The following is a 19,857-nucleotide window of genomic DNA, read 5'->3' as shown; positions in this document are numbered from 1 at the left end:
GATGGAACTGGTTGTGGGACTCCCTGATCCAAAAGTACTTAGAACACAGGTCACCTAGAGGCTACAAAGAGAGATGGAGTTTGGAAGGGAAAGAAATGGTCTGTGGCCAGGACTGAAAATCTATCTTGTAGCTGAAAGAAATAACCTCCAAGATGTATCTGTCCGGATGTGCGCAAACTTGGTTGCACAAGCAAAGACATCCCAGCTACCTTAAGTTGTTGAAGTGACAAACCTTGGAACATCTCTTCGGTTTGTAAGTCCCAAGGGACTTAAAGTGGAGGTTCACCCTAAAAACAAGTATATACTATTCAATCCAGCATACTGCCGACATGTACAGTATGCTTTTTTTCTCTTCGGTTTACATACCGTAGTATAGGCATTTCCCCCCCGGCTTCCGGGTAGTGAATCCCGTGGGAGTGGGCGTTCCTATTCAGAGACTAATGATTGACGTATGACAAAAGCTTCACCCTCGGCGTATAATGCCGAACTGCGAGTCGGCGATATACGGTGCCTGCGCACCGACGTTCTGCTTTTTTTGGGAAACTGGTGACGCGCATTATGTGCTGGGGGTGAAGCTTTTGTCATACGTCAATCACTAGTCTCTGAATAGGAACGCTCACTCCCGCGGGATTCACTACCCAGAAGCCAGGGGGAAAATACCTATACTACGGTATGTAAACCGAAAAAAACCCAAAAAAAAACAACAACAGCATACTGTACATGTCGGCAGTATGCTGGATTGAATGGTATATACTTGTTTTTAGGGTGTACCTTCGCTTTAAATCTGTAGTTCGGGGCTGGGAAACCTCCATCTGCAGGGTTTCCCGGACTGCTGTAATAAGCTGAGAGACTAATCCTTGCTCACACGCTAACTTAGCCACCGGCAGGTACTCTTCACTATCTGAGGGGGGATCCTCTGCAGGGGACTCCGGCCGATGTCATCTGATGCCGACATGGGAAGGAGTGGGCGCTTGGTACTGGGCTTACACAAATAAGGCCCTTTTCATGCGGAATAAAATCCTCCACGGCTACGGCAAAAGTGCCAAAAGTTAAGGGGGGGGGGGGGACAAAATGGCTGCTTAAAAGAAACAGCAACCAGCTCTGACACCATACATGTAAAAATGAGGGCCACAAAGATAGCTACCTGTGAAAGTAGGAGGAGGATAATTTGGGCATCTTCAAGGGAGGCTTTCATTGGGCCGATAAAACTATACTAAAAAAGGTCTCATGTTGGCAAGAGGGGTGTAGAAAGTGTGTACGAACCAGGAAGAGAGACCAGGGGTGCTTAAAAGAATGGCCATAGCAGAAACCTGGCCCTTCACATTGCTTAGGACGAAACGATCCTTGCCCCTTGAAGAAAAGCTAAAATGCAAGCAATCGAAAAAGGTACAGGGATGCAAAACCAGAATATCATAGTGTGTGCAGTAGGCCCTCCAGGTGCGATAACAGATAAAATAAGTGGACCTCTGGGCTAGCAGCATCGAAATTACAGCCAGAGAAGACCCTCAAAGCAGGGTGGATGACTGGACCTTGGGAGAGAAGATCTGGTCAGAGCAGAAGGTGCCATGGTATATCAACCAACCGAACATCATCCGCAAACCAGATGCGTGGACGGTTCGAGCCTCAAATGCGGGAACCTTCTGATTCGGACAATATAAGATCCAAGTCTTGAATGCCCAGTACTGAGAAATCTGGTGGTCCATCAGAGATTATTCCCCCTGAACCAGGATCTGGGGGCCGAGATAGTCTGCTTGCCATTTGTCCAATCTCAGAATGTCGACTTCCGGTAAGGTAGGGACAGGACAATCTTACACCTCCAAGGCCGTGGCCCGCCACGCTGCAGAAGAGCTCCAGCCCTCCTCTGGTCCTACTCCAGACCCTTACTTTCTGCTTTCAAGCAATGCATCCAGCTTCTTCCCAGAAACAGCAAAAGGAAAGGGGGATGCACTGTGATGAGGAGACCACTTCTTAAAACCCTATTGCCTGAGACATGGGACTTCCAAAGTTTTGCAAACAGTAGGAGAGGTCCCCTCACCTTGAGATGAGATGGTGGTACTCTGCATGCAGAGATAGGCTTCTCTATGGAGGGTGGCCAGTTTTTGAGGCGTCTCCTTATACTTCCGAGCCAAGGAGGACAAACTTGCCATAGGTGACATTTTTAAAAAGGTCATCCAAGAATGCATTGAAAAGGTGACCACCCAAAAGGGCATCTCAATAGAACCTTTTTGGATGTCTGTTCCATGGACCAGTAATTCAAGTGACATTCCAGTCAAAATACACCGTTTTTTTTTGTTTTTTTTTTAATAAATCCATAAACTTGTATATTAAAAACACTTTTCAGATTGCCAAATGTCTGATTAGAAAACAGTCCAATTCAGACATTGAGTAACCCTCTTCTTCTTCACCAAAAACTGTCGTCATGAGCAGCCAAATTTGGACAGGCTACCATGCCTGCATTTCCTGCAAAGAAAATAAGGTGCTTGCACCTTTTTAGAAACACGGCTGAAGGGAAATCGCAAGGTGCTTTTGACTGTAAATTGACATGCCATTATTTTGCTGCGGGTGCAAGAACAGGTGCAATTCACAACTGAGCCATCTTAGGGAACTACTCAGAATTGAAACATTAGGTAGCGGCTTGACTGACAGCAAACTGAGCTGCAAAAAAGGCCACAAGGTTATTACAGGTTTCCTGGAGAGACTGAAAATGCCATAGGATGTAGTGACCACAAGCAAGTCAAGAGCAACCGATAAAAATGAAAGTGTGCCTACCCTACAATAAACGTATGAACACCCAAGCCCTTTTAGTAAGCCTGTGCAGCTAACTCTCAGCAAACAGAATCTTTGCATTTAAGTGTAAAATGGTATTCACTTAAATGCCCGATTTGGTATTCTGACATAACAGCATATTTAATATTTAGGCATGTGACCAAAATACACTTTTTTTAATGAGGATTTGATGGATTATCTGAAAACGTATTCTGTCAATCAAATCAAGAAATAGATTTTATGATTTACAGCCAACCCAAAAACACCCTTAAAAAGTAGCTACTTACACTGGAGCTGCTTTCTGTCTCTTCTGTACAGTGTGAAGATGGGAGTTTGCTCTCCTCTGACTGCCCTCTGGAATTTGTGGTTCTTGACTTTCCGCGGGATGCTCTCCCTCTACCACGGTGGCGAGGAGATGGACTCAAATCTAACTCATCTAAAGAAAACATTTAGCAGATAAAGTTATCAAGTCAATTTATCAGTGTCAATGCATTTGCTTCACAATGCTTAAAAAGAGAAGTTTGGGAATGCAGGGGAGGGAGGAAAAAACCACACACACACCTCACTTATATGGTTGCAGCACCAATCCCAGCTGCAGCTGTCTATTGCTTTTACCCGGAGAACTGAGCGATCAAACACTGCTGATCACTCAGTTCTCTCCATCTGCTCTGTAAAATTGGATCTTTCCTGAGCTTGGACTGGCTGAATGATGTCACTTAGTAGATTGGAGCAGAAGTATGCCCCTCCTTTAGCCCACAGGCTTTTGGGACATGTTACAGGTCCCAGAAGGCTGAGGGGTCATTCACAAAGCACATCTCCCTGCATGCAGAGTGGAAAGCCGTCTGTAAAGCCACAAGAAGTCACAGTCAGCTTCCATTAGTAATTATGCTGGTGATAGGGATCCAAAGACCAGTGAAGAACGAGCCCAGGTGAGGACGGCTCTGGATACTTGGACAAGTAAGTGTGCTTTTATTAAAGGTCAGCAGCTACATTTTTTATAGCTGCTGACTTACCGTATTTAATCTGCGTATACTGAGCACTTTTTTTCCCTTAAAATAAGGGAAAAATTGTGGGTGCGCGATATACGCCGATACCCGCGCTTAGTTTGAATGCCTGCGCCAACGTATATCGAGTGCAGTACACTCGGCCAGGCTCGGCTTCGCTCGTGCTCACGCATAAACGTCAGAGCGTGAGCACGAGCGAAGCCGAGCCTGGCCGAATGTAGCCGAGTGTACTGCACTCGGTATACGTCGGCGGAGGCGTTCAAACTGAGCACAGGAAGCGGCGATTCGACGGGAGAAGCCGGGAGGACACCACCGAAGCCGCAGACGGACCCGACGAGGCCGCCGATGGACGCTGCGCAAGACACCAAAACTGTAAGTACTAAAATGTGTACTTACAGGAATTGCGGGTCCACATTAGGGGTGCGCGCAATACCCCGATAAATACTGTAACCTTGCCCCCCCCCCCCCCCCCCAAACAGCCCGACGGTCCTCTTTAAAAAAAGGCATAACAAGTTACCTGCAATGACATACAGTACATCAGAGGACACTATAAAAACCTCAAGCCAAGTATTTTAAATGTGGATATATACCTTCTGAGTTATGCAGCTGGTCCTTGTGTTTTCTGCAATAAATCCTACAATTAGAAAAAGAACTAGGGATTAAAATAAGGCAAAGAGTCGTATAAAATGTAACATCAGTCCTCAGGATTACAGACACTTAAAGCGATATTAAACCCAAAACTTAAAAAATTACCAAACATTCGATGTGGTGGGTTGAATTAGTTTACTTTTTTTTTGGTTCCCATGTACACAGGACCTTTTTCCCTGGATGCTTATGCTCCAGTGGGGGAAAAAAAACAAAAAAAAACAGTATTAAACAACATGCCTAAAGCTGCATTTTGCAAACACGCCCATAAAGTGCTTGAGCGTTGCTTCATTTCACTGACGAGAATATCAATTTATTCTGGTCATTGTAATGAGCAAATGCCCAAAATCTAAAGCACACTTAGACGCAATTAGGAGCATCAAGTGTTTTTTCTTGTTCAAACAATTTATTTGCAAGAAAGCACATGGTACAGTAAAATACGTCACTGGTAAACAATGTAACATTTTGTGAAAGGTACAGTCAATCATTTAGGGATAAGGAAGGGTATAACCAAGAGCTCAGTACATCGTATTGATGCAGGTCCAACAAAAGCCAAATTGTTAGAGAACATTAGACACTTTGTGTCCAGAAGGGGTCACAGCACTAGAAAGGTTGAGAACTACTGCCTTAGACATATATATGAACTCCCTAACCGGATAACCAGGATCTCCAGATTTTAAGAGATCACTAGGATAAACTAAATACGAATCATACAAGGTTTTGAAAACCTCCACGCCTACCATATCCTCCCCTAGTGAAGCCATTATATATCTATCTCTTTGGGAGTGGGCTTTCATTTATATTATATATTATATCACTGCTTGATTTATATTAAATATGGCTTAATTTCTCCACTTTATAGGTGGATTTATTGGATGCCGACATTATTTAGATTACTTTTTTTGTTTGCTTTCATTGTGATTTTTATAGTCAGGAGTTTTGTGCACTCTTTATTATATCATTTTTATCCCTGCATCATGAATAGTGTACAACGTTAATGCCAGCACTTTGTTGGTTTATTCTTATTTTATAGAAAAATAAAAAATATATCACTTCTATTGCGTCACAAGAAACGTAAACATCCCTTGTGATAGCAATAAAGTATGACAGGTCCTCTTTATGGAGACATCTGGGGTCTAAAAGATGACCCCTCCCGCTGTTTGTTAAATTGATCCAGCAGCTAATTAGGCCAGAAAAGACAACACAGAATAAAGCAAGCATCAGATGAGGCTAAAAAAATTCCACCTGATAGAACTTAGAGAATGTGTTAACACGACCTTATCCAAAAATCTGAAATGCTGGCCACTTGCCTCACAGAGGTGATCGCTACAAGAAATACCACCTCGTAGGTGAAAGTGTAGACTATCTCCAATAGGTTCAAACTGCTGCTTCTGAAGCACAGAGAGAACCGGATTCAGTTCTCATGGCGTCACAGGGGGACAGACAGTAACTATATAGAGACCCCTCTGTAGAAAGATCTTTAAGAGTAAGAGGCCAACAATCTCCGAAATAGAATACAAAGTGCAGAGACCTAACTCTTGATGCGGAGAGCCAAATGCTTGTCCAGAACCAAGTTGCACAATACAGGATTCTTCCCATGCAGTAACTTATGTGGTGGAGGTCCCAAGAATCTCATGAATTTAAATATTCCAGCCATGTCCTGAAAGACCTCATGAAAAGCAGACTTCCAACCTTAAGACACTGCAGAAATCAGATATAGAGATGCCCCTGTCTAGAAATCAGGCTCCAAACAGGAACTGAAGTAGGTTGGTAAATTGGCTGTCCTTACGGAAGGTACTGAGTCAGGATCAATTTATCCCATGACAACAGAACGTTGCACTGTAGAGGTCTGAAGTGAAACTGTGCAAACAGAATTGCCTCAAAAGAGGCTGTTATCAGACCTAGAAATTCGAATCTGAGACTGGGGTGTCTTAAGTTCCTCCATAGAAGGGACCCTTTGGCCTGAGCTGTGTCCAGAACTAGAACCGGATACTGAAAATCATGAGATTCTGTGATGATCTGAACCGCTGCACCATCTGGATAGTCGAACATGTTGTTCGACAAAGCTGGCACTGACTGTTCCCTCCAAGTGTCCCATAATGTGGATGCCGTGAGAGTACAGCAGAGCCAATACTGGGACAAGCATTTTGGTGAATACCCAAGATGTAGGCGAAAGGCTCAAGTGCGAGTTCTACAGCAAAGTGACGGAAAATTGCTGACACACTGGAATAATGGGGACATGAAGGAAAGCATCCAGGATGCTGTCAGAGTCTTCCTGGTGAAGTACAGCAATGACCGATTTGATGGATTTCATTTGGAATTTATAAACCAGAATGAAGACCTACCGAGCCTTGAGATCGAAGGTGGGGCAGATGACCCTTCAGGGTTGTGGACAGTAAACGGGTTGGAGTAAAAAACCCTGAAACACGTCTACTATAGGAAATTCAGCAATGACACCTCAAGTCTGGGAGCCAAGCTTGGGTCAATGGAGTAGAAAAACAAAATAGGATGTTTAACACAGTCAGGGAGGAAGAAGAATTTGCAATCTGTTCCTTAGATTTCTTCCACTGGAGGATGATCTTGCCACTAGTAGCATGCATTAGAGACATCTAAAGAAATGCCTCTTGATTAAGGATGGGCTCCGGCGTGTTCGCACACCCCACGTGCAGAGCCCGCCAGGAAGTCGGCACTGCGCTGTGCTAATTATAGGCAGTGAGACACTGTCCTGATGCGCGGCTGCAGAGATCAGGAAATGTCTCACTGCCTGTGATTAGCGCAGCGCCGACTTCCTGGCAGGCTCTGCACGTGGGGTGTGCGAACACGCTGGAGCTCATCCTTACTCTTGATGGCTGTGCAGATCAAACGTTTTTTGCACCAAAGTTTCAGTCATCACATGTAATGACATAAGACGGATTAGAGAAATGAGACTGGAAGCTTCAGAAACCATCACAAATGAAATTTAAATGCTACAGCCATCTGCTTGACGAGTTCGATAAGCAAGGCATAAAAGCAGCAGTGGTTAGAGAGATTTTAATTGAGAACTCTGGGATAGTCCTAACATTTGCACATTAGCTCTGTAAAGTGAAGCAAAACTGTTAATGTGAATTAGAATATATATATATATATATATATATATATATATATATATATATATATATATATATATATATATAGACTGTGTACAAAACTAATTTTAGAAACCAGAGATGTCATCTCATACAGAATTTTCTCTATTCCTAGGCACCAGGAGGGGGGGATCTCTGAAGCAGCGACATCACTTCCTGTGTTTGTTAGCGAATACAAAGAATACAAATTCCATCATGCCCTGGGATTTAGAGTCTGATTCATCACGCACACACCCATATTGCTGCCCATTCAGACTCCTGGCTTGTCCATTTACCTATGCTGTACAATTGGAGGACACAAGAATCTTACACTCCCTGTCTGATCTGTGCAGTGAACAGCATAGTAAGATGGACAAACTAGGAGCCCGATTCACCCCATACACAGTCACAGTACCACCCATTCAGGCTGCATACTGGCTGTCTCAGTGCCATTTCAGGACTGTTTATGGTCTCAGTAATAAAATGAGCTCTTGCTGCAGTGGGTAGACTGGAAAGTCTCAAACTCCTGGTCTGATCTGCTCTCTCGACAGAATAGTTAGATAGACAAGTTAGCAGTCTAGGTCATACCATACCCACCTACAGTCCCTCCCACATTGCCCCCAATTCAGACTGTAGTTCTAAGGAAAGTGAGCTTGTGATGCAGTGGGTGGACTAGATAGTCTGACTCTCAGTCTGATCTGCCCTCATGTGAATAGGCAGCAGTGTGGGCGTGTACGAGATGAATATGTGTAAGGGATAAAGCAAACTCCTGGCCTATACTGTACAGTGGGAGGATCAGTGAGGGACTATGGTGTCCCAACTGCGCCAAATAGCTAGCTTTACTGACAACTACTGGGGGTGGGGGGGTGTACAAGACCAGTAGTAGCAAGGGGGAAAGAGGGAACAGACGGCTCCTCACAGAATAGAGAATGCTGGATTTTTGACTTCCAAGGGGTACTGTAACAAAGTAATTATTTAAAAAAAAAAAAAAAAAGGTATAGGAATATATATATATATATATATATATATATATATATATATATATATATATATATATATGTTTCTGCCCAGAGTGGAGTTGTACAGGATGGTGAAAAACAGATATTGTTTGACAAAAGAAAGTCACAGCCAGGTTTGGGTGAAGGGCATTACCCACAAAAGTTCTAGAGCGGGGCTTAAAACAGCTCATCAGTTGGATCTTTCAGGAACAGGGGCTTTAAACAAATGTTGTGCCAATTTGAAATATGCCAAAACCCAGTGGAGAGAAGAACAATGCAACCCCCCCCCCCCCCCCCCCCCCCCCCATTTAAAAAAGTGTTGTCACAAAACATTGATAGAATCTTGTGCTTTATACATTTTTTTTTACTTCAGATCACCAAAGATCACATTATACCTACAGATATATTCCTTGTGATGGTTTTTCCTGTATTTGGGCTTTATCATGCAAAGCGCAGTGATAATGGTAAGTCTTGCGGCATGTCTTTACTTCACAACCAATAGTTGCTCCAGGACAATGGCACATTGTACACATCTAAAAAAAAAAATATCGTTGTTAGTTTCTAACATAGGAATAATGGTAAATATCTCTTGAATATACAGATATACAATTATATAACAAAATCACAGGCCAAATCCGCGTGTCATTTATTCGTTAGGTCGTTTATTTCCGAGAGCTATAAACCCGCAAATTATCTGTAGAAGTTTTAAAAGTTCTCCAAGCGCCCCATATATTTCGAAGTCTGATGGTTACACTGTGTTAATTCCTCCAGAAACATTATTTAATCTTTGCCAAATGTTCCACAATTCATGTAGAAGTTACTCAAACCTATACCGCTACTAGGATTGGCATCAATGCCAAAGATATGCGCCAGTATCAGTACTCATGTAAATGCTTTGCCCGATACCTGTTGTATCCGGCCAGGCATCCTCAGCATAGCATGGAGGGCGGGCAGCCTCACAGGTGATCGGTGCGGTAGTGGGGAGGGAGGTACAAGCACCGACCTCCCTGTGTGACCTTCAGTAAAGCATTTGACAGCCGCGAGAGAGGAGGAGAAGCGGCTGTCAGATGCTTTATTAAAAGCCACAGGGATTTCGGTGCTTGTACCTCCCCCCACCACCGCACCGATCACCTGTGAGGCTGCCCACCCTCCATGCTATGCTGAGGATGCCTGGCCCGATACAATAGGTATCGGGTGAAGCATTGGAGCATTTACATGATGGGTACCGATACGCGCACAAATGTTTGATATCTGCACAGATACTGATACCAATAGCGGTATAGGTGCAACCCTAGTTTCAAGTAACATCTACATGAATGGCAGAACATTTCCTCCAATTGCTTGGATTTCCACCCCATACTGCATCCTGGGTGTCATCTTTCCCCAAAGAAAGTGATGCACACACACCCAAGTATGCAGGCGATTTAAAAGAAAACATGATTTATCAGACTAGGCCACCTCCTTCCATTGCTCAGTGTTCCAATTCTGACGCTCACATGCCCTTTGTAGGAGAATTTGGTTGTTGACACAGCTCAGCATTGGGACCCTCTGCAGCTACGCAGACCCACACACAACCGTGATGTCCATTTTATTCTGCTTTCAAAACATAACTTCAGGGATATGTTTTACTTGCTGCCTAAAGGGTTATTTGTAGGTATGGCAGATCAGTATATGTCCTCTTTCAGGATTGTTTTCACTGTGTTAGGGTTTAGGTGGAGAGCAGGTTTGACGTACGTGTGCAAAACACAGAAATAAACACCTTTAAATTTAATTGAAAGGATTTAGAATAGATTTTATAGTATATGTAAAATAATAAACTTGAATTTTGCGTAGTAAAAAAAAAATTGTTATGACCATATGTTTGTTTTTTTTGCCATTTGTGCACCGTCAGTGGGACTTCCAAGCACTTCCAGTCCCAGAAACACAGCAGTGAGTATAGAGGTCTCACGAAAAAGCAAGGGAATATTCCTTAGACAACGGTCACTAAATGTGCCCTAATTGGATTCCGCCCCCCCTCCTGTTCCTATAACATCAAGTTTAACTTTCTCATTACCATCTGTAGCAGAGTCTATGGGGACCATGATAAATAGTGAAGGTGAATCTCCCCAGCAGGGACACAGACCGCAATAAAAAAAAAAAAAAAAAAAAAACAGACGTCCAAACACCACCACATTTTATCCAAGACTAAGGGCTCTTTCACACGGGCGGACCCTATGTCCGCTTTTTCATCAATCCGTGTACGGATAAAAAAGGGACATACATTGGTCCCTATGAGATTGCGGGATGTTCATCCGCTGATACCCGATCTCGCCCGGTTCCTCAATCCTCCGATTCTGCAGACGGAGGAAAACCCTATTTTTCCATCCGTCTGCAGAGCGCATCGGATGAACACAGACAGACGGTCCGTGTTCATCCGATCCCCCATAGGGGAGAGCGGAGAAAAGACAGGACGGTCCCTGCACAGTGTGAGGGGACCGTCCTGTCATCCGACGGCTCAGCAGAGCAAGAGGAGGTTCACAGGGCGGATCATCACTGATCCGTCCCGTGTGAAAGAGGCCTTACATAATGAAGTGTTGGCTTTACATACACTTTAATATGAAATAATACATTACATTTTTAAACTGCCAAGTCTATTGTAATGCAAATTACACATTTTATCAATGGAGAGATTAAGCGTTTTTTTTATCACAGAGTTTGATGGAGATATTATTTTCTGTATTGAGTGGACTTTGTGATGAATTTTTTCTTCTTTTTTTTGCTCGGAAGCATTGAACTTCATTTTTCTCGGCTCGTCGTGGCGTTTTACGTCACCGCATTTTGGACGGTCGGAAAATGCTATCGGATTTTATCCCATCGGAAATTCCGATCGTGTGTACAGGGCATTAGACTGCATTTACACTTCAGCGTTTTGAATCACGGACAAATTTGCCACAATTCTGCCCACGATATCAAAAGCGCCGATGTGTGAATGACAAATCGCAAGACTCACATTTGAGATGCCATTCATTTGAATGACACCTAATATCGCAGTGTGGGGTATACTGCATTGCCCAAAAGCTCCTCAACTTTTTTGGGGCGAAAAGCTTAATTTGATGCGGGTTGCCACGATTTATCGTGCGACACTCGTGGCAGACCCGCATCGCGATTGTAGGCGTCATTCAGATGAATGGCATCACAAATTCAAGTGAAATGTCAATGCAGTCTTAGTGCGAACAGCTTTGTTTAAATATTTTTTCTGAGCGCAGAACTTTTTCCTTTAAGATTAATATTAAAAAACGACACGATAAAGCAATGTTACCTTTTACAAATTACCATTTTAAAACAAAATTTTCTGGCTGTATTACACGTATTAAGAGATTAGAAATCATTGCATTTCCAATTTAATTTTGCTGTTCCATTTTACAAATGCTCTCACAGACAATATCCCATAATATCGGACATTTACCAGTTTTTTACCCCTTCTTAGTTCCTTCTGGATATCATCTATAGAGAACCCACCAAGGTTTTCACTTTCAGACTGAGAAGATACCAGTGCTGATGAAAACAGCTGAGAAAAGAAAAGAAAAAAACAAATTGGTATAAATTAGACTTTTCTGCATTTAACTAAGAAGAAAAAAGAAAAAGAAAAAAAGGGCTGACTATACAGACATGTCCGATTTCTATTATAATATGCAATTTCAAAATATACGGTAATCTAACTTTCTAACAAATCTATGAGTAAATAGTTGGTCAAAACAAACTTCATGAAAACATGTTCCGTTAAAACTCTCTTCCTAATTCCTAATATAGGGCTACTATCATAATCAGAGCACCACAATACCATCACAAATGAAATTAAAGGATGAAGATAATAAAACAAAACTGGTCAAAACTGAGCTGAGGCCTGAATTTGCAATCTGAAATCACTGTAAACTTGTATTCATGAAAGATCAATTTGTCTTTTAAATGATCTCTAAAAAAAAAATATTGCAGGGAAAGGGTAGAACCCCTGTCAGGTTGTTAATGCTGTCTGTCTGCTTTGGGACAATCGCTCTCAAGTCCCTGTCCATTTGACTCTGTCAGGACAGGCAGCGAGGAAAGCCCCCAACATAGTATTTGATACTATAATGCATTTAGAAGCTGGGAGACAATCTGCAAATTAGCGGGCAATTGCAAGGAAAGATTTCATATGAACATTTCCTGACTCAAGGTGAAGAAACAATCAAAGGGGTTTCAGCACGCTTGCACATTTAAATCACTTCAGATATTCACATCCTTGCAAAAGCTCAAGTGACACATTGATGCACAAAGTTTCGTTCACATAGCAGCATAGTAGGGAGCGACCGATTATCGGTAACGCCAACTATTGCAGTCCCATATCAGCATTTTCTGAAAAATCGCCATTGGTCCCAAACTAGACCGATATTGCCTCAAGGGGTTTTACAGGGGTGATGCCTGCTGCAGGCATCACCCTGGACCTGCTCTTTAGAGCGGACGATCACCTTTATCCCAATAACTGATGCAGCAGCCACTCGGCTAATACAAACAGTGGGAGGGGACACCCCCCACCCTTGCCTGGGCTCTCCCGTCCCACCAGCAGGCACGTCCACCAGCTGCCCAAAGACCCAAACAAGGCCGATGCTTCGTTCAGGTCTCAGATCTAATCACTTCCTGCATTACTGACATCTTAATCACTTGCCCACCAGCCGCCGCAGTTATACTGCAGCAGGTTGGCATGGCTACGCAAATTTTTGTTTCGATACGTCGGCCCTTTAGGACGCTATAGCAGGTGCGCGCATGCAGCTTGCCCCCGGAGCCAATGTGCGAGCACGATGTCCGCCGGGCACCCGCGATTGCCTCTGGCAGAACGAGAACGGGGATCTGTGTGTGTGTGTGTGTGTGTGTAAACACACAAATCCCGGTTGTCGGGACAGATCGATGTTCCTACCAAGTACGAACAACAATATGTCTCCTCCAGTCACTCCCATCCCCCCACAGTTAAAAAAAAAAAACACAACAGTTAACCCCGTCCCTGTCAGTGACATTTATACAGTAATCAGTGACTATTTTTATGATCGCTGTATAAAATGTCAATGGTCACAAAAAAAAAGTGTCAAGTGTTTAATCTGCCATTCATTACCAGGAAAAAAATATTATTATAACTATTAGGACAAAAATTTAATTTTTTTTTTAATCAAAAATATGTAGAAGAATATATATCTGCCTAAACTGATGAAGACATTTAATTTTTTTTACATTTTTTGGGGGGATATTTATTATAGCAAAAAGTACAAAATAGTGTTTTTTTTTTAAAAAAAAATACACTTTTTTTTTGTTTATAACGCAAAAAATAAAAACAGCAGAGGTGATCAAATACCACCAATAGAAAGCTCTATTTGTGTGGAAAAAAAAAAAAAAACATCCAATTTGTTTGGGTACAACGGCGCAATTGTCAGTTAATGTGACGCAGTGTCGGGGCTGAAGTGGTTAAAGGCACCCGCTTTAAAAAAAATTTAAGTATTCAAAAATGCTGATCTTGACGTCTTGAATACTTACAAGTGCAGGAGAGGTTTGGGGTCTATAAGACCCCTGATCCCTCCATAGAGAGTACCTGTCACAAGGGATGTTTACATTCCTTGTGACAGCAATAACAGTGATGAAAACGTACAGAGGTTGCCGAAATATTGGTACCGTACGGGCACCGAAAAACCAATATCAGTCGATCCCTACAGCATAGACCTGTTTCTCTGTGCAGAGGGTCATTTTTCTGAGCCGCCGGAATGCCAGGGAAGGCACAAAATCTGCATCCAGAGCTGTCCCTGTACGGTTCTAAACATTCATCCAGCCACTGTCTCTCCAGCCAGCCTTGCTATAATAGAGATGGATAGGATAGATGGATATTTTTTTTATGTTTTTCTGTACCATTTTCTATAATGTCTGTTTTGTCTGTTTGTGAAGCAGTTAATTTGAGTTCATTTGTAGGTGGAGCCCTTGTTATTTTAGTCACTATATATTTCAAAGTTAATGTACTATTGTAGTTATGATTAAAGCTGTGTAGGCTGAAATGCGTCACCTCTCTGTATTTGCGTATTGTACACTCTGGTTTCCTTGATAAAAGCAGGATTTTAGAGCAACATTGGTTGTGCAGATCATCTTCATGGAGCAAGCAAGTATGCAGCTTCTATGAGCCAGCCAACTGACCAAGCTAAACATCTAATGATCATTGTATCCTCAAGTTTCATACAGTGGCAGAGCTGACATCTTTATAGGACCGATTCTTCCCTTTGGCTTCTGATCACTGCTAAACTGGGCAAACTATTGTTAAAATAAATATAACATGGTCTTTATATATCCCATATGGTGACACCTTTATTTTTAAGAATAGATACGAACCAAGCATCTGTGATGAGCTGCCACCTTCTGATTGTTGGAAACCATTAACTGTCCACACTCCTTCTCCCTGTTGGACCTGCAGAAACCACATTTTCGCTGCCGTAAGGATCCTTTCTTCTGTGAAGAAGATCCCGACATGATTTGCTGCTTGACAACTTTGCCTCAGACTGTAGGGGAAAAAAAAAATAATGTACAATTGGTCTTAAATCAGTAGCAATCATGGTCCCCCTGCTGCGGCGCGCGTGCCCGGTGGGCGCGATCACCGCCTAGGACCCGCGATCGCTCATTACAGAGCGTGAACCGTGTGTAAACACACAGCTCCAGGTCCTGTCAGGGGGAGAAATGACTAATCGTATGAACAGCAATCTGTAATTTCCCCTAGTCAGTCCCACCCCCCCTTCAGTTAGAACACACCTAGGGAACATTAGTTAGCCCTTCCCTGTCAGTGACATTTTTATAGTAAACAATGCATTGTTATAGCACTGATCGCTATAAAAATTCCAATGGTCCCAAAAATATGTCAAAAGTGGCCGCCATAAGGTTGCAGTACAAAAAAAAAAAAAAATAATCGCAGATCGCCGCCATTATTAGTAAAAAAAAAAAAATACCATAAATCTACCCCCTTTTTTGTAGACGCTATAACTTTTGCGCAAACCAAACGCTTATTGCGATTTTTTGGACGAAAAATATGTAGACGAATACGTATCGGCCTAAACCAGCGTTTCTCAATTCCAGTCCTCAGGCCCCCCCAACAGGTCAGGTTTTCAGGATTTCCCTCAGATGAAAAGGCTGTGGTGATTACTAAGGCAGTGAAACTGATCAAATCACCTGTGCAAAATAATGGAAATCCTGAAAACCTGACCTGTTGGGGGGGGGCCTGAGGACTGGAATTGAGAAACACTGGCCTAAACTGAGGAAAAATATATTTTTTTATATATATTTTTGGGGAATATTTATTACAGCACAAAGTTAAAAATATTTTTTTTTTTCAAAATTGTCGCTCTATTTTTGTTTATAGTGCAAAAAATAAAAACCGCAGAGGTGATCAAATACCACCAAAATAAAGCTCCATTTGTGTGGGGGGGGGGGGGGGGAAGGAAAGACGCCAATTTTGTTTGGGAGTCACGTCGCAGGAACGCGCAATTTTCAGTTAAAGTAACGCAGTGCCGAATCGCAAAAAGTGGCCTTGTCATTGACCAGCAAAATGGTCCGGGGCTGAAGCGGTTAAGTTCCATTTAAGACTGACCATACAGAAAGCAACTTTTTGCAGGATCCCAATGAACCACACAAAATTCACTCAGTGGGTGGACCTGTCAGTCACTCCTCACCTGAAATCCCTTACTGAAAAAACAAAGCTACCAGGCAGGAAATTTGCAGCTGAACAGCGGCTGCATCTAACCAAATGGAAGCACTGTTTGGGAATTTTGATAGTTTGTGGGGCCAGCCGTCACCAAATAGCCCCAGCAGAAGAGTCCGCCATCCATGCTATGCAGCCTCCATGGGAGAATATGTTCATGTTTCTCCACTGGAATTTATGGGCATCTTCAGCCCAGACATCAGAAAGAAGTGCACCAAGACCAGAGTCTTATGTAGACTGACATTGTTTTTAAATGCTGCCTTTAGCATTCGAATGAAGTGAAATTTAAAAGGGATCGTTTACACTTGCTTCATAAATGTGGCATTTAATGCGCTTTTTTAAATTGTCTGAACCCCAAAGCACCTGTCGCCAAATTGGCTTACAATCCTGTTCACACTGTTGCATTTGCTTCACAAATGATACCCCATGTCACTTTCTTGGTGCTTCAAAGCATCTCCAAAGCCTTCGTTAAAGTCTATGACAACACCTGCAGCTTTTGGAGAGGCTTTTTTTCTGAATTAGCTTTGCTTTGTTTATTGCAAAAATGAGATATCCCAGCATGCACTGGGTAACCAAACCATAATAAGCCATTTGTTTCATGTGCATATATTCTGGAAGTGTCTGGTGCAGATGTCACATTTAGTGTGTGGTAGGAAGGTAAGCGGGGTCCGGACTGGAGCAACAAGCCGAGGGAGAACACGGTGTGGAACTTTGGCACGCTATAGCAGAAGGTGAGCGGGGACCAGAGAGAGGACTGAGCGGCAGAGGGTCAGCAAAGCTGATGTCAAATGTGGTACATGGAATGGAAGCAATACAGCGGTAGGGAGCAGGGACCAGAGAGAGAAGAGGATCAGCATTGTTGGGGGGTTACTATTGAGCTGGGGGATCTGCTGAACAGGGGAGTCAATGAGCTGGGGGATCTGCTGAACAGGGGAATCAATGAGCTGGGGGATCTGCTGAACAGGGGAGTCAATGAGCTGGGGGATCTGCTGAACAGGGGAGTCAATGAGCTGGGGGATCTGCTGAACAGGGGAGTCAATGAGCTGGGGGATCTGCTGAACAGGGGAATCAATGAGCTGGGGGATCTGCTGAACAGGGGAATCAATGAGCTGGGGGATCTGCTGAACAGGGGAGTCGATGAGCTGGGGGATCTGCTGAACAGGGGAGTCGATGAGCTGGGGGATCTGCTGAACAGGGGAATCAATGAGCTGGGGGATCTGCTGAACAGGGGAATCAATGAGCTGGGGATCTGCTGAACAGGGGAGTCAATGAGCTGGGGGATCTGCTGAACAGGGGAGTCAATGAGCTGGGGGATCTGCTGAACAGGGGAGTCAATGAGCTGGGGGATCTGCTGAACAGGGGAGTCAATGAGCTGGGGGATCTGCTGAACAGGGGTATTAAAAGAGAAATACAGCCAGAGCTCGCTTGGCTGTACTTCTCCTGTGGATCACAGGGGTGAAGTCCGTTCTGTACTCCTGTGACCCGTTTTCAGCAGTGTTGGCTGATGTCACAGAGCCAGTCCAGGCTCCACAACAATATGGTTAGGATCTGCCCACAACCCTGGGCTGGCACCATGCTCAGTGAGGCGCTGAGAGCCTGGGCCAGCTGGTCTTGCTCCCCTTCACAGCTCAGTGCTCCATTGAGCGTGGGTGGGGTGGGGTACCAATGCTGCATTCTCCTAGGCAAATACTCTTAAAGAGTTGGGGAGCTGCTGAGCAGTGGGCCACCACTGGGCCGAGGAACCACTGGGCCGAGGATCTGCTGAGCGGGGGTACTAATGAACCCCAGACACACATCCATTGGACCGGCTGCATCCAAACCAATACACAGCAAAGGGCCCCAGACTGGTGACTTGTTCACAGGAATCTGTGACTGACGGGTGCATGGCAAACACAGGACGCCAAGCTGATCTACATAACAGGCTCCAAGGGGGTGGTTCTCAGATAAGAGGTAACAGCACAGACCTGGCGGTGTCCCCCAGTGCCTGCACACAGCCCAAATGGAGCTCTGAGGATAATTTGCAGTGTAGTATTGAAGACTTAAAGTGGTCAGGATCAATCAGGCACTTTGCAGCATAGAGAGGGACAAATGACATCACACAACCACTATATCCTGCCTTAAAGGAACATGATCATTATTTTTAAGGGTTACAATCACTTTAATAAAGATCTCAGAAGTGTCTCTCCCTAGAAGTGTTCTGGAATATTTCCCCATGGAAGCACCGACCAGAGGTCTGTCCTATCACAGCCTTCACTCCCCCTCCCCCACACTGTACTCCTAGTGTCCCCGGCCCCCTCATTCATCATCCCCCTCGGCTCCATTCACTACAATGGGCTCCGGCGGGAGGTTCAGGCTGCTCGGCCTCCCGCGCCTTAACAGGAGGTGGAGCCAGGGACCCCTCACATTGCGCCCCGCGGAACTTGCGCTGCGGCCCCTGTCCCTGGCAGCACTCACCCGCAGCCCCCGGTCTTCCCTCCCGGCGCCGCCGCAGCCGCTGTCACTCTTCTTCCACAAACAGCCGTAATCTCTAATGTTTGTTTCCTTTCATTCCACCACGTACGGCGTCTTGACGTCACGTCAGCGGCGGGAAGCGTCGTCATCCGCCCCCTGAACGACGCCTCGTGTTAACCCCTGGAGGCCCGCAGGCGGCCGAGAGAACATGACAGTAATGGCTGCTGAGGGAGTGTAGAGAGCGCGGGCAGTACAAACCCGCATCTCATGGAAAGACGTGTGATGCTGGGTCCATTCACATCACAGGATGTGTGATGTATATGTATGTATGTGTGTGTGTGTATATATATATATATACATACATACGTACGTCAGTTAACCACTTCAGCCCCAAAGGTTTTACCCCCTTAATGACCAGGCCATTTTTTTTTTTTGCGATACGGCTCTGCGTTGCTTTAACTGACAATTGCGCGGTCGTGTGCCGCTGTACCCAAACAAAATTTGCGTCCTTTTTTTCCACAAATAGAGCTTTCTTTTGGTGGTATTTGATCACCCCGTGGTTTTTATTTTTTGTGCTAAAAATAATTGCTAAATAAACAATTTTGACAAAAAAAATATATATATATATATATTTTTTACCTTTTGCTATAATACATATCCTAAAAAAAAATGTATTCATCATTTTAGGCCAATATGTATTCTACATATTTTTGGTAAAATAAATCCTAATGAGCGTATAATGATTGGTTTGCGCAAAAGTTATAGCATCTACAAAATAGAGGATAGATTTATGGACTTTTCTTTATTTTTTATTGGTGGTAGCATTGCGGCAAACAAATCTGACCCCAAGTTTCCCCTTTTTGGGGACCAGTGACATTTTTTTTTAGTGATCAGTGCTAAAAAATGCACTGATTACTGTGTAAATGACACTGGCAGGGAAGGGGTTAACACTAAGGGGCAATCAAGGGGTTAACTTTGTTACCTGGGTGTGTTATAACTGTGTGGGGGATGGGCTCACAGGGACAACACAGAGATCGCTGTTCCTGATCACTAGTAGGTCTCAGAAGGAGGATCCGTTCTGCCTCTCTGGAGCGATCGCGGGTGACTGGCGGACATCACTGTATCTCATGCACAGACCGACGCACAAGTACATCGGTTTT

The 19,857-nt window shown here is 43.9% G+C and overlaps 1 protein-coding gene across 1 annotated transcript in view; it reads right to left on the bottom strand.

The window, feature by feature from the left end:
• The window catches only part of PHF6 (PHD finger protein 6), a 35,928-nt gene extending 17,104 nt beyond the window's left edge, over nt 1-18,824 (bottom strand). The window contains exons 1-6 of the mRNA XM_040323725.1: nt 18,701-18,824; nt 14,890-15,056; nt 11,963-12,064; nt 8,917-9,050; nt 4,361-4,404; nt 3,054-3,202 (exon numbers count right to left, since the gene is read on the bottom strand). Coding sequence (XP_040179659.1) covers nt 3,054-3,202; nt 4,361-4,404; nt 8,917-9,050; nt 11,963-12,064; nt 14,890-15,027 — 567 coding nt within the window. The 5' untranslated portion in view covers nt 15,028-15,056; nt 18,701-18,824. The remainder of the gene's footprint in view (nt 1-3,053; nt 3,203-4,360; nt 4,405-8,916; nt 9,051-11,962; nt 12,065-14,889; nt 15,057-18,700) is intronic.
• Nucleotides 18,825-19,857: the final 1,033 nt, after the last annotated feature.

This window comes from Rana temporaria, chromosome 9, assembly GCF_905171775.1.
Source record: "Rana temporaria chromosome 9, aRanTem1.1, whole genome shotgun sequence".
Classification (NCBI taxonomy): domain Eukaryota; kingdom Metazoa; phylum Chordata; class Amphibia; order Anura; family Ranidae; genus Rana; species Rana temporaria.
Note: the sequence above shows the minus strand (reverse complement) of the source record. Positions and strands in the feature narration are given on the sequence as shown.